This window comes from Grampus griseus, assembly GCF_964374135.1.
Source record: "Grampus griseus genome assembly, chromosome: 2".
NCBI lineage: Eukaryota > Metazoa > Chordata > Mammalia > Artiodactyla > Delphinidae > Grampus > Grampus griseus.
In genome coordinates this window covers 97379022-97392141 of record NC_139018.1, presented here as the reverse complement: position 1 = coordinate 97392141, position 13120 = coordinate 97379022, and the positions used below count along the sequence as shown (strand labels likewise).

Here is a 13120-nt window from a genome sequence, read left to right as displayed (position 1 = left end):
CAGTCAGATGGAGATTACTACTTGTAGGAAAATATCAATCTTAATTGAGAAAGGGCCTCAAAAGCCTTCATTATTTCCAAGGTTACTGTAGTAGCCACTTATCTTCTTACTATCCTGTTCAGTGATTGGTTGGTCTTGGATTCTTAACTGGCAGGAAGATGTCAAGGAAGCTGTCCAGTCCAATTCTCTCATTTTATTAATAAAAGCACCCGAGTCCAGGAAAGTGAAATGACATGCTCAAGGTCCCACTATTAGGAACAGAAGTGGAATTTAAAAACAGATCTTCTATTAACTGAGCTTTTTTCTAGTACAACATGCCTCCCCCACCCCCACCCCTGGGGAACTAAGAAGTTCATCTCTGTAATGAAGTTGTTGGTATTCACCTTTTAAAAAATGAGGAATTTTATCTTCCCCAAAATAAGGCAGGTAGGATCGCCTTCTTTATGTAGTCTGCCTGTTGGCATTAGTGATAGATTGTGGAGGTGTTTGGGTATATTTAAGCTATAAACCCTATGCCTGACCTTAAGATTTCTTCCTTAAACTTCAAGTGAAATTAATCATTGGTTTTTTAATTCTTAGAAATTCTTGTTAGATGCTTTACTCAGTCATTTCATAAATCGTCCAAGTGTCTGTCTCGTGTCTTACATTAGGCTAGAGATGTATTTGCTTATTTACCAGCCTTACCAAAGCAACCCATTGTTCAAACATCCTGGATAACAGGAATATTTTTATATCTTAGAGGAATAAAACATTATTTAAAAAGATGCAGTAACCAATTAATACTTCTTTCTCATTCACATTTATCTTCCCCCAAATTAGACATTTAGCTGTTTGTGTCACTGTAGAAATTAGCTACAAATTTTTTCCCCTTAGATAGTAAAGAATTTGATCCTCTGCATATGTATATTATATATCACAAAATATTTAAATAAAATAATAATTCCAATTCTATATATCTAGTTAGGATACCAAAATAATAGTTACTCTTCACAGCATTTGGAAAATTTATTTCTTTACCAATTGAAAAAACCTCATGTTTAAAGCAATTCACACTAGAAAATGTCAGCCAGAAAATAATATTCTGTGTCAGATTACAATTTCAGAAAGATAGTAAAACACATAAGTCTAATCTTAACTCATCTTGCTGAACTTGCCCATAAAACAGTTATTTCTTAGTTATAAAGCAGCATTAGATATTTTATTTAATTCTAGGCATTCCTATATGATATTTTTTTCCAGTTTCCAGTCCACACTGAACACAAAGTAAGCCTGAAGTCTGATGCAGGATGTAGCTATTGCTATTCAAATGTAATCAGGATGTCCTATCACTTGATTATCTCAGTAGATACTCTTTAAGTAGGGGTAATATGTACATAGCTCTTTAGCTGGATATGTTTTTCTGATAAGACATCTGTCCAGAGAGAACCACTTTGTAAACTGAATTTGTGGTCTGTTCAAATGACATCCTCTTTGTTTACAACCTTAGTGTTATCACTTAAAGTCTTTTCCCTGATTATGCCTCCTTCTAATTTAAAACATATTGCAGTTTTTCGTGATCTGTCAGGATTGCGTTAGTATTTAATTCTATTGTACTTGAACTTACTGTAGTTTTTCTTCCTTCTAAACCTGTAGAAAGATTTTTTTTTAGTTGATTCATAGTGATGCCTTATTGAGAAGAGACCTAAATTTTCAGCCAAAGAAGTGATCAACTCTTGTCCACCATATTGAGCTAGTAGATTTGAACTCAGGTCTTTGACTTCTTTTCCACTGCTCATTCCTCAAATCTGAGTGGACTTTTAATCTTTCATGACCTCTGTAACATGCACATTATTTTTATGCCTTTGAATAGGATGCAATTTAGATTTTTGTCTGAGTTTTATCTGCTAATACAGTGGTTTATTCTATTCAATTGACCAGCATTTCAAACTGTTATATCGTTTTATAAATGATTTTCCTATCAATATCTCCAGTGCTTCCTAAAACTCCATACACATGCTGGATGGGATCTATTTTTTAATCATTTATTAGTCATCATATTGAAAACATTGTTTGGGCTGCAAGTTTTATTCACACTGAGAATGATATGGATTTTTACACAAGGGCTCTATATATACTACAGTACTGGCCTAGGTTGGTAGAATGAGCTGCCGTTTGTGTAGATGGATGGAGATTTTTCCCAGTGGTCACTCTCTCACTGGGAGTGGGGAGGATGGTTCTTAAAGTTGTTTGTGGCCTTGGCCTAGCCACCTTCAAAATTTACTGAAAATTTGCATTTCCACAAATGATGTGAAAAGGCAGGAAGGAGTTTTTAGACATTAACTGAAAACAAAATAGAGAATAGAGGGAGGTAAAGGAGCATAACCACTGCTGACCCTGTCACCACATTTTTTTTCAGTAAATTCTTCTATAGGGTCTTTGTCATACAATTTTCTGTGCGTCCTCATTATATGTTCTTAAGTGTAATTTAAAAACTGATTTTGTATTGTCTACAGTTGAACCGTTTATTTCTTTAGGAATTTCTTTAACACTAATTAAGCACACCGTAGTCAAAAGCATCTTTACAAAGTACGTGGACTTCTCCCTCTATCTAGCTTCCAAAGATATTACAAAGATATTTAGAACACTGGCCTTCTAGTTGTCAATATTTTGAGGTATGTGATGAATAAATGGAACAGCCTTACATCTTTCAGTGGTAGAACTGTCAAGAAGTGTTCGTCTTTTTGCCCCTCGCCCCCAAATGCAGACTATTTCAGAATGCATTACAGAGGAAATAAACAGTTGATTTTAAGTTAAGGGTGAGCCTAGCAACCATTTGCACTGTATTGATGTCAAAAGTACCTCTCTGCCAAGCTCTAAAATGCATCTTCAAAAACTACTGAAAATATCCAAGAACTTTAGTGACGAACTACAAATGGACTTTAGTATTGATAAATAAAAGTCAATATGTATAGTGAAAGGAGAGCTTACTGTGATAAATGGGCCCACCATCAGTAAAGATCAAATTATTGACTATCTACGGCAAGGAAAAACCTATCGCTAACTTCTACAGGTGAGGAGAATTAGCCACAACAGCAATTCAAGAAAAGCTCAAAGAGACATGTAAGGAGAATTCATTAAAAATACATACAAAAGTAGGCAGTAACAGTCTGTTAAATATATCTGTGACCCCAGGCTAATGTATTTCTTTGGCCAGGCCTGGGTTCACACCTTCCCTCTCAAGGAGATTTAATTTAAATTTCACTTCCCAACAAACCCTATTGCAGGGGAATTACCTCTGCATTCCTAAAAACCATGTCACTCTTGGAATATTGTCTCTAATGCTCCTACTAGTTACTTTGTATTATACCTCAACTAGATCACAAGTTGTATGCGGGCACATTAAAAGTGCTTCGTGTTTTTTGTCCCTCACATGGTCTAGCACAGAGCTCTACCCATAATAATGACTGATCAATATTTGTTGATTTCATCAGTTTTGAAATGATTCATTTACAGAAGCCTAGGCCACACATCATGTCAGAGTTTACTGATGAAACATCACAAGAAACACCCAAAAGAATAATTGCAAAGATTGGCCTATCAAAAAAAAAAAAAAAAGGGGAATGGCAGTAATTAACCTCTCCAATGTCTGTTGTTCCCAATTGACAGAATGTAGGGATTTCTTCCACAGTAGATTTAATTGGATACTCTATAAACTACCCAGTAAAAAAATGGCACATCTTGTACCATCTCAAATTTGGAAGCTAAAGTGTAATTAAGCAAAATATCTGAAGAACAACCCTTTCTACTCTCCTACCCCCACAAGAAGCACACCCTCCAAAATCAGAGGTGGAGACAAAAATAGCTGCATGGTACCTTATACTGTGAGTTTAATAAAGATCATGCAGTTAAAACTACATCTAACTTTCCACTTTTCTTGAAAGATTTGGTATGTCAGTTTATCCTGGGACCACTTTATTGCCACTAAAAATGGTTGCAAGCGTTGACTTCCATTGTTCTAATACCATGCTCTCTTCAGCTCTTTGAGGCCCCTGTGTCTAGAAGAACCTTTTGGAGGAATGAATAGATAAATGAATAGATGCAAGTTTTAGATGAAAGAATAGTGTATGGGATCACAAGTGTGATGCAGTTGCCCAAGTAAACACAGATGCTACTTCATTCGTTGTTAGTAATAGATTTAGTTGTATGGTTAATTCCCTATTATAAATACCAATGTAAGTATCTCAGAAAATTAACAAGGTATATAGAGAAAAAAAACCATTAAAGCATGCCAGAAAATTCTGACCAATGTAATAGTACTCTGCAACTTTGATGCATTTAATTATTCCACTTAAACCTTTCACAAAAATCTATGGATTCAAAAATAATCTGTAAGTATGATCTAAACTGAGGAAAACTAAATTAAAGGCAGTGACACCAAAATAACTACTTAGGCCATACATACTACCCATACATACTACTTAGGTGTCTCCTCCCAAGTCATGGACTAACCCACACTACTGTTTTGTAAATATGCATCTTTTATCTCAAGTGGGCCTAACAAGAAACCGAGCAGATCAGGTTGAAAGTAACTCAAAGCACATATCCTCCTGGTTTGGGAGGACATCCAGCATGGCACGTCTGCTTCATTCATTTGTTCATCCATTCACCCATTGCACAGATCCTTCAAGAATACTTTCCATAGCCCAGGGCATACAGAGGTAAATAAAACAGACATGGTACCTACTTCCATGTTTTTTTTTTCAGAAAACTCAAATGCAGAAAAGGAAACATTTGGTATGTTTATTCAAAATCAGAATTTTGTATATTTTTTCTCATATTTTGTTCCCATACAAAAAGTTTTAGAAAAGCAGTGAATTCAAATGCTATGCTTGCCCTTCCACAGAAAAGAGCAGTACTATCTGTGTTTTGAGAGGGTAGGTGAAACTGGCAAGAATATTTGGACCAGAATCATGTTACAAGTCACCTTTAAATCTGTATATGTGGGCCTCAGGTTATGGTCACCACTGTTATGCACAGTCCATGAAAACAAGACAAGGAGTCTGGGAGGTGTGAGCTCTCCTAAGGTTGCTTTGGACCTCAGGCGGCCCTCCTTTGTATCATTTATCGAACGTGTGAAGCAACACAAGCTTTAGCCTCTGCATTTGCTCCCTTATCTCCTAAGGGAGGCTTACGAACAGCGGCCAGGCCCACTCCCCTGGGCCAACAAACACATTATTTCTTATAAATATCTATGTTAAATATATATAAACATATTATGACTTACAAATCTATATTTTCTCTATTGCATTTATGGCTTATAAATAATATGTTGTGTGTGTTATCAAGACCTGAGAAGACAGTGGTACTTCTCACCGCAGCAATTTGTGATAGACAAAATTCAATTTTGTTTGGCTTCAGACAAGTAAGTATGACATAATTTATATTATTGAAGCCTTGCTTTGTTTTGTTATTCAGAGTGTCTTCATGAAGACCATGTCTACTTTTCCTGACAAATGATTCCTTGAACAAATATAACAGGGAAATATGTTACTTGTGGAGAGAATTTAGACAAAGTAGTACAACTCGTGGAAAAATGTGGAAACTTAAGTCTGTGTTTCTCTAACAGAGGTAGTAGTTGTAATGTGTTTGTAGGAAATTTTAGATTCCTACGCTGGCTTCTGTTTCTGTTCATAATTCCTACTCAGAAAATATATCATGACTGAAGACCTACCATTCAAAACACCAGCCCTCCTTATTATCATTTGCGTATTCACTCTATCTTTTTAAAGTTATTCTTATAGGGCTTTTTGTGTTTGGAACAATAGTTTTTAATTTGATGAAAGAGAACCAAAATGCATAAAAAGTGTTCATCCACTGTGATTTGTGTGACAAAAGGAACCATTGCAACAGCATAGAGCTGGTCTAATTGAACAGCCTGATGTTCTTCCTTCTGTGTCCTGTTGCTGTTAATTGACTATATTGTTTTAGATTTATGCATTAAAAATACGATTTCTACTTCGAAGGGATCACTTCGTTACTTTGTAGCTTTTAAGCTGATGCCATGAACTTATTTTTCTTCTAAGATAAAGTCTCATGTATAGATTTTTCAACTAATTACATGTCTGCCAATACATACTTAGAGGATACATTTTATTTCAATTTATTATTTGTGTTTACATAGTGTGTCCCTGGAAATATCTGTGGAAATGAAAGGAAATGTTTAATGGTGTTTATTACTACTTTTTCATCGCTCTCTTTCTCTTTCTTTGCTCTCTCTTTTTTTAATAGCTCCAGTCAGTCCGGTCAAGCATGACAGCAGCTCAAACTCGGCAAACTTCCAAGACACCGAGGACATGCCTGACAGATGTGTCTTGGAAGAGTCTGAGAATCCAGGTGAAAGCCATTTAAAAATAGTCAAGTATAAATGATAAATTTGACACAGCTTTGGGGTCCTTGGAAGAGAGTGGGGGGAGAGGACATTGTAATGCTGTTTTCTCTTAGCAGCTGCACTGTCAAATTAATGGTCACCTCCAGGGGTCACAGTGTGGAGCTGTTATCTTTTCCTCTTTCATCAAGAATTCAGCTGGAGGAAGTACAAAGGCTTTATGACTGAGAAGGGAAGCTGACACTATTAGTTCATTATCATCAATTTTAGGCTAAAGTGGTTAATAGGAGCAGAGATTGGAAACTGGAAAAATGGCAACATTTTAAATATTTCAAATAATGGGATCAAGTGGAAATGGAGAATTAGGGGGAAAAGAGAAACAAATCGTCATCATTACTATCTGTTTTACCTCTCTAAATACAAACAGAACTCTAAAGGGGATGAGAGGATTTTAGCATAACAGTAATGAACGAATGGACAGTGTCAACTGTTTAGAACAAAACAAAATAGTAACCCTTCCTCACTCAATAAGATTTACCCTATGTCCAAGTTACTAATGTTTGTATTCTCTTTGTGGGAAGAACAGACAGAAATGTGCTGGAAGGATATGTCCAGGAATGCTTAAGCATGAATTTTTGTTTTTGTTTTGTTCTGAAGCATGCCTTGTCTTAACAACTAATTAATTAAGAGAAAAAAAATCTTGTGAGAGTTGAACGACAGTTCCTGGTTCACTGCAAAGCCATAAGGTGCTAGAAGATGCCTTATTACCATGAGCGAAAGAGTTAACTATCTTCCCTCACTGAACGTTTTTCTTGCCTGTTTTCTCTGGCCGCTGTGTACTCTCTACCCTCTCACATCTTTGTGTGCTGATCCATGTATCAGATTTTTGATTCATCCTCTCTGTGGCCTGTCAGCTTAGTTAAGAGATTTCCAAATCTTGTAGCCTTCGCTGACAGGGGGCAGCTGCAAACAGTCCCCTGATCCTTCCCTGAGGAGAGCTACTGAGATTTAATTTTCAGTGAAAGGTGCAGCCTGCAATCTATGTCAGGTCCCCTAAGTCATCTCGGAACCCCGATAGGCCCAGTGGCAATGGCTTGTATTTCAGTCCCCTCCACTACACCAAGATTCCTCAAAAGATGAACTGCTGCTGGATGTCTGTTCTCAGCCACACTTCTGCTTCAGAATCCATGGAACTGAGAAATGGCATCTTTAGCAATGACAGAAATTTTTCATTAGCACATTAGCCCCAACCCCTGCCATAATATCCAAACGACAAATGTAGATGTGTCCCACGTGAAAAGGGAGCGGGTAGTGGTAGCATCAGATTTCTATTAAAATTATTTTTAAATTACTTTTAGTTCTGACTAAAATTTTGTCTAATTTTTACTAGGTTTTTAAACTGTTTTAAAAACAGTTTAAAAACCTAGTTTTTAAACTAGGTTTCTATCAATCATTTAACAGGCAGTTAAATCCACGAGGCAAGTTTTTAACCGAAGTGTTCATTGCTTTGGGCAAGAATAGATCAGCTTTATACTGTTTCAAAAGCAGAATAAATTTCAGTCATCCCTCAATATGAGTGGAATTGTAGTGAGGTTCAAATATAGCATAGTCTATCTGATTGATATAAACAAAAGGATATATCAAAAAAGAAAGATTAGAAAATATAGGTGCTGATAAAGAACCTTAACTTAAAAAGTGAGTACCATTCTATACATTGGACATCATTAAACTGGTAATAAAGAATGAATTACTCTGGCTTTTTCCTCTGTCCATTCCTGCATTTTAAGACATCTTGCCTTATAGGCCTAGAAACCTCTGGAGAGTTCACTACTGGTCTCACTGCCTTCCACTGAGAATTTGTGGCTTGGTTGTCATGGAGACATCGTATTTCTCCAAGAATTGCTCATATTGATCCGTGGCCAGGCGTAAATGGCCAAGCGAGTGTGAGGAATAAAGGGGGCTGGGCAGTCCTATAAAATGACCAGGGCTTGTGGGTTGGAAATAAGCTCATAGCAAACACTTAGGTAAAAAGAAAGAAGCAGTTTTATTTTGTTTCAAGATTTCTTTCTGCACTTTGGGCCATTGTCTTCCTTCTCTATGAACTGAAAGAAACTTGTTAGTCACTTGTCATGTCAGATCTTTGGTGCTTGTCCTGACACAGCTGTCAGCCTTCCAGCTCTGTGCAGTTCAGGGACACACAACAAAGAGGCAGTGACATGAATTATTTATTGCTCCTTGTGTGGATAAAATTCTGTGATAAGAAATTAAGACACTTCTGACAGGGGTGCTTGTTTAGTAAGAAAGATTTTGATGAGAGAGTGCAGTTCCTTGAAGTCTGAGCATTTGAGAGGCAAAATTCTTAAAACTGAGCATGAAGGAAGATTTGTGAAATTGGTGGCATGGTAGGACTTCCTTGTACTGTGAAAATATGACTGTCCACTTCTCAGCGTCCAAAAATTAACTTCAAAATATCAAGTCATTCAAATGTAGGGCCTCCAAAACTATAAACATTACTTTGGTTGTTTAGTTAACTCTATTTACCATGTACAGGTGGTGTTTCTCTGGAAAGCATGTTTAACTGCCTTTGTTAGAAGAAAAAACAAAATTTGGGATTTTTAAATGGTAAGCTTTGAGAAGATGTTCTCAAACCAATAGAACTGCTTCAGTAGCTAAGCTTATAATTTCATTAGTATAGTCATTATTTCTTGTATGGAAAGGAGTGTATTTAAATATGAATGAATTATTCTTACCATTTTCACCTGGAATATTATCACTCATTTAAAATTCTTTTTAACATTTTCATGTACATGCAAAATCCCCTAGTTACAAAGTTGAATGTGGTCAGTCTTTTGGCTTTAATGGATATTGACCTTACATGGTTTTTATCTATGCAATTCTAAATGACTAATATATTTATTACATCATTTTTAATTAATAGCCCAGTTGTTCAAACAGCATCTGGAAAATGAAAACAAAAAAATCATTTTCCTATTCAAGCACAGTTCAAGAATATTGCCTCACATATTCTTCTCTCTAAGGAAAGATTTCTTGGCAAATTCTCTAAACATCATATTACTTTAGCTCATATAGCTTTATATTGCTCATATCAACTAATTTGCATTTGCAGAGAGTAAGAAAACTTGAAGTACAGAAAAACTAAAACAATTTTTTAAAAGATGAAGTTGAAATGTTTTAAATGTTGATAGAGCATTTAAAAATATCAGTAATAAAATCAAACTTTTAGAATTTATATAAAACAGTAAGGTTGACTTTGCAAATTGACTGTCTTTGAATAAAATGGGTTTTGAACTCAGTATGTAGATTGTTTATTTTTTCATTGACATCACTGCTTCTCCAGCACTGAAATGACTAGGATGACCCATTTGTAAATGGCCTGGAGTGTGCATATAGGTCACAATTTAGATACCTGGTGGAGTGGTCATTCACCCAGTCTCTAAAGCGCTCTACCTTATTCATCATGCCATTGTGATCTCTTTATTGGTTCAAGCTGTATACCCAGGTGGGTGCCTGCAGTCCATTAAGGTTGGCAAAGCACCTTTAGACCAGAGCATTCTTGTTACTCTGAGCCAGCTAGTGAACCTGGAGGTCTTGTCTGATCGGTTAAGGCCTCCCTCAGCAGTGTCTTTTCTTTGGAATAATTCATTAGCAACGAGTTTTGACTCACAGGTGAATCCCAGATTGAAGTTTCTGGCTTAGACTCTGTGAAGTCTACTGGCTTCTTCACCAGCATTTATACATTCCTGGAACCTGTGGGAATAACTTCAATGTCTAGTAATAGAAGCACTGAGACAACATGTGAACTTGCAGCTCCCTTTTTTGAGTTTTTAGGGCCATTAGGCTTGCTTTCTTTGGCTCTTTAAGGCCTGGTTGCTTTTGAAACTGAAAGATGTTATCACAAAAATAGTTCAGTTTAGTCTTTTGATGGTTAACTTCTTATTAACTGTTCCATGCACAGTGATTATAGCTCAATCCCCAATCTCCAGAATATTAAAAAAGTGTTCCTTGCCCCTCATCTTTGTACTCATGATGATAAAAAATTTAGTGTGACATTCACAAATTTTATCCAAGTGTTAATGAGAAACCTTGAGCTTTTATCACCTTATTGGCTTGGAAAATTAAGAATTTTACTTCCTAGTGCACCAGGGATAGTGCACTTAAATATAGCTTCAGCTGAAAATAGTAGTGACAAGAGAGAACTTGGAAGTACAAAAAAAAGGATTCAGATAAGCATTTTTATGTCATTCTGAAGTAGTTTATAATCAGTATGCATCTGCCATTAACAGAACACTTTAGTGGTTTTTATATAGCACGTTATGTAGATCTACATACATCATTGTTAATCAATATTGCATTTGCATGAATCTGATGAACAAAACTAGATTTCTTACAGTTTCCTAGGGGATACTACGTTGTGAAAAGCCAAGGTTGTTTTTTTTTTTTTTTTAATACTATTCTGGCTCATGAATCACCAGCAAAAATCAGGTAACAGAAAGTAGGACAGACTCAGGAGTGGAGTGTTGGAGATGGCTGATGATGATGTGCGAAGCAGAAAAAATGTAGAATGTGCGAGCAGCCCATCAATCATAGCCATCAAGAACACACTTCTTATGTTTAGTGGTAAAAAAAACGTTCCAGAAGAAGTAAGAACAATTTCAGTAGTAAAAACATGTAAGCTCCATCTTCTAGTTGAGTTTAACAATATCAATATTGTAAATAATTTACCCAAAGGGAAAATTTTAAGCATTAATCTAATAACCTTTAAAGGACATAAAATTCTAGGCATATATATGTAATACATATATAATACAATTCTGAATATTGGTTTAGCTAAAGTAAATAATCAGCTTTTTGAGTTTTTGCCAGTAGGAGTGGGAGTTACTATGATTAGTCACAACATTAATATAAATGTGTTTAGAAGTAGTTTACTGAGGCACAGTGCTCTAATTATTCAAATTAATTTAATCAAGTGATCTTTTAGCCTGCAATAATCATCCAAGTAGTCTGAGAAGTATGTGCGGTTTTTTTATTCCATAGCTCAAACCATATTTCAACTGACATTTATAACATCTGGTCCTAAAACTGCAGTTGTGAGTTTCTCTAAGAACAATTCAGCTCCTTGAAATTTATGGAAATTTACTAATTTCAAACTTGATTCATCTTGTTGACAACTTTTTACCTTTCTCGGTGATTAAAAAAGACCTATACCAATAAGATGTGCAATTAAAATACATTTACCTGAGGCCTGGTTTATAAGAATTTCTTTATTGTCTTAACATTTTATTTCATATAGAAAAAGAAATGTAGAAATTATAGGTAATTCCTTTCTTCCTTCCTTCTTCCATTTCTTCACTTATTTCTTTCCTCATTTCCTCCCTCCTTTCATCCTCCCCTCTCTCCCACCCTTCCTCTCTCCCTTCCTTCCTCCTGCCCTTTCTTCTCTCTTATTTCTTTATTTTACCATATAACCCAAGATAATCTGTTTTCTTTCCAGGTGAACGAAGGCATCATTTATGGATAGCAAAGGTGTGCTCCTGCAAGCTGTGCTAAATGGAATCTCATCTGTTGAACTGGATTTGGACAAATTAAGAAACCCCAAACATGCCAGTTGTTTATCATTGTGTATAAGCTATGTTGTTATTAGTCTAGTTATTAGTTTGTAGTAAATCTGCTGATACTTTGGCCAGAGTCATTACTGATGGAAAATATTCAAATTCATCTAATTTTAGAAAATCATTGTCTAAATCATTCAATGCCTCTTACTTTTGTTTGACTATTTCCAACAAGGAGTGCCAGCCCACAGACACAAATTTAATACCATTTTAGATTTTCTTCCATTTTTCAGTTCCTGAATTATATAACCCTATTGCTTTTAAACAATGTAACAAACAATGCTTTTAAATTTAATGTTGCTTAAATGTATTTGATCTAAAACTTTGTTTCATTTGTTAGGTTAGGATATTTTGTCTTAGTAGATGCTTTAATTCAGATCAATCACCCTATGGTAAATCTCATCCTTAAACATGAAATGTCAACAAATAGCCAATTCCATTTAGTCATCAATTAGCCCAAATAAGTGATACACAGTATAATAGGGACCAATCTTGTGCAGTCAAGTTAATTTAGACTTCTAATGACATAGAGGCTAACGTCTTTCGCTAAAGGTTGATCTTGTTGGCCATATACATGTAAACTAGGGAAGGGGAATCTACTGATAGCACATCACAACTGATCTTTAATAAGTAAAAACTCTTGTAGTTCTGTTCCCAGAAAGAAGCTTGACTAGCAGGAATTCTCAAACTAAAATATGGGAAGCAATATAAATAAGAACAGACATAAAGTGCTCATATATTAAGGCCTTTAGTGATCTGATTTATTTGCTGTGATTTATATTGTATAATTCCTGAATTTACAGAAAATCATCAAGAAGATTATTAGTGTGCATATGAATACAAATATTGACTAATCCATAGAAAAATGGAAATAAAGTGTTAAATATATGATATATATCTTTATATATCTATCTAATAGGGAAGTTATAGTCACTTCAATTCAACAAACATTTTTTGGGGCATCAGCATCAGGTTCTGTACAAGGGAGGATGCAGTGGGCAAGGGAGAGGGGGAGATTAGAGAATAGAGCTATAAAATTGAAATAGAATGGTTTCTACCCTTACAGAGCTTATAATTAATGACTGGAGTAAATGAATATACCAGAACTAGAGAGCTGAGTGTGACT

At 35.5% G+C, this 13120-nt stretch overlaps 1 protein-coding gene across 2 annotated transcripts in view; it reads left to right on the top strand.

Moving 5' to 3' along the window:
• WDR72 (WD repeat domain 72) overlaps positions 1-11932 on the top strand; it is a gene marked incomplete at both ends in the record, with an annotated part of 189711 nt that extends 177779 nt beyond the window's left edge. For both annotated transcript variants that reach the window (XM_082649500.1, XM_082649499.1), the window contains 2 exons: positions 6268-6372; positions 11877-11932. In XM_082649500.1, the coding sequence (XP_082505626.1) occupies positions 6268-6372; positions 11877-11932 (161 nt within the window). The remainder of the gene's footprint in view (positions 1-6267; positions 6373-11876) is intronic.
• Positions 11933-13120: the final 1188 nt, after the last annotated feature.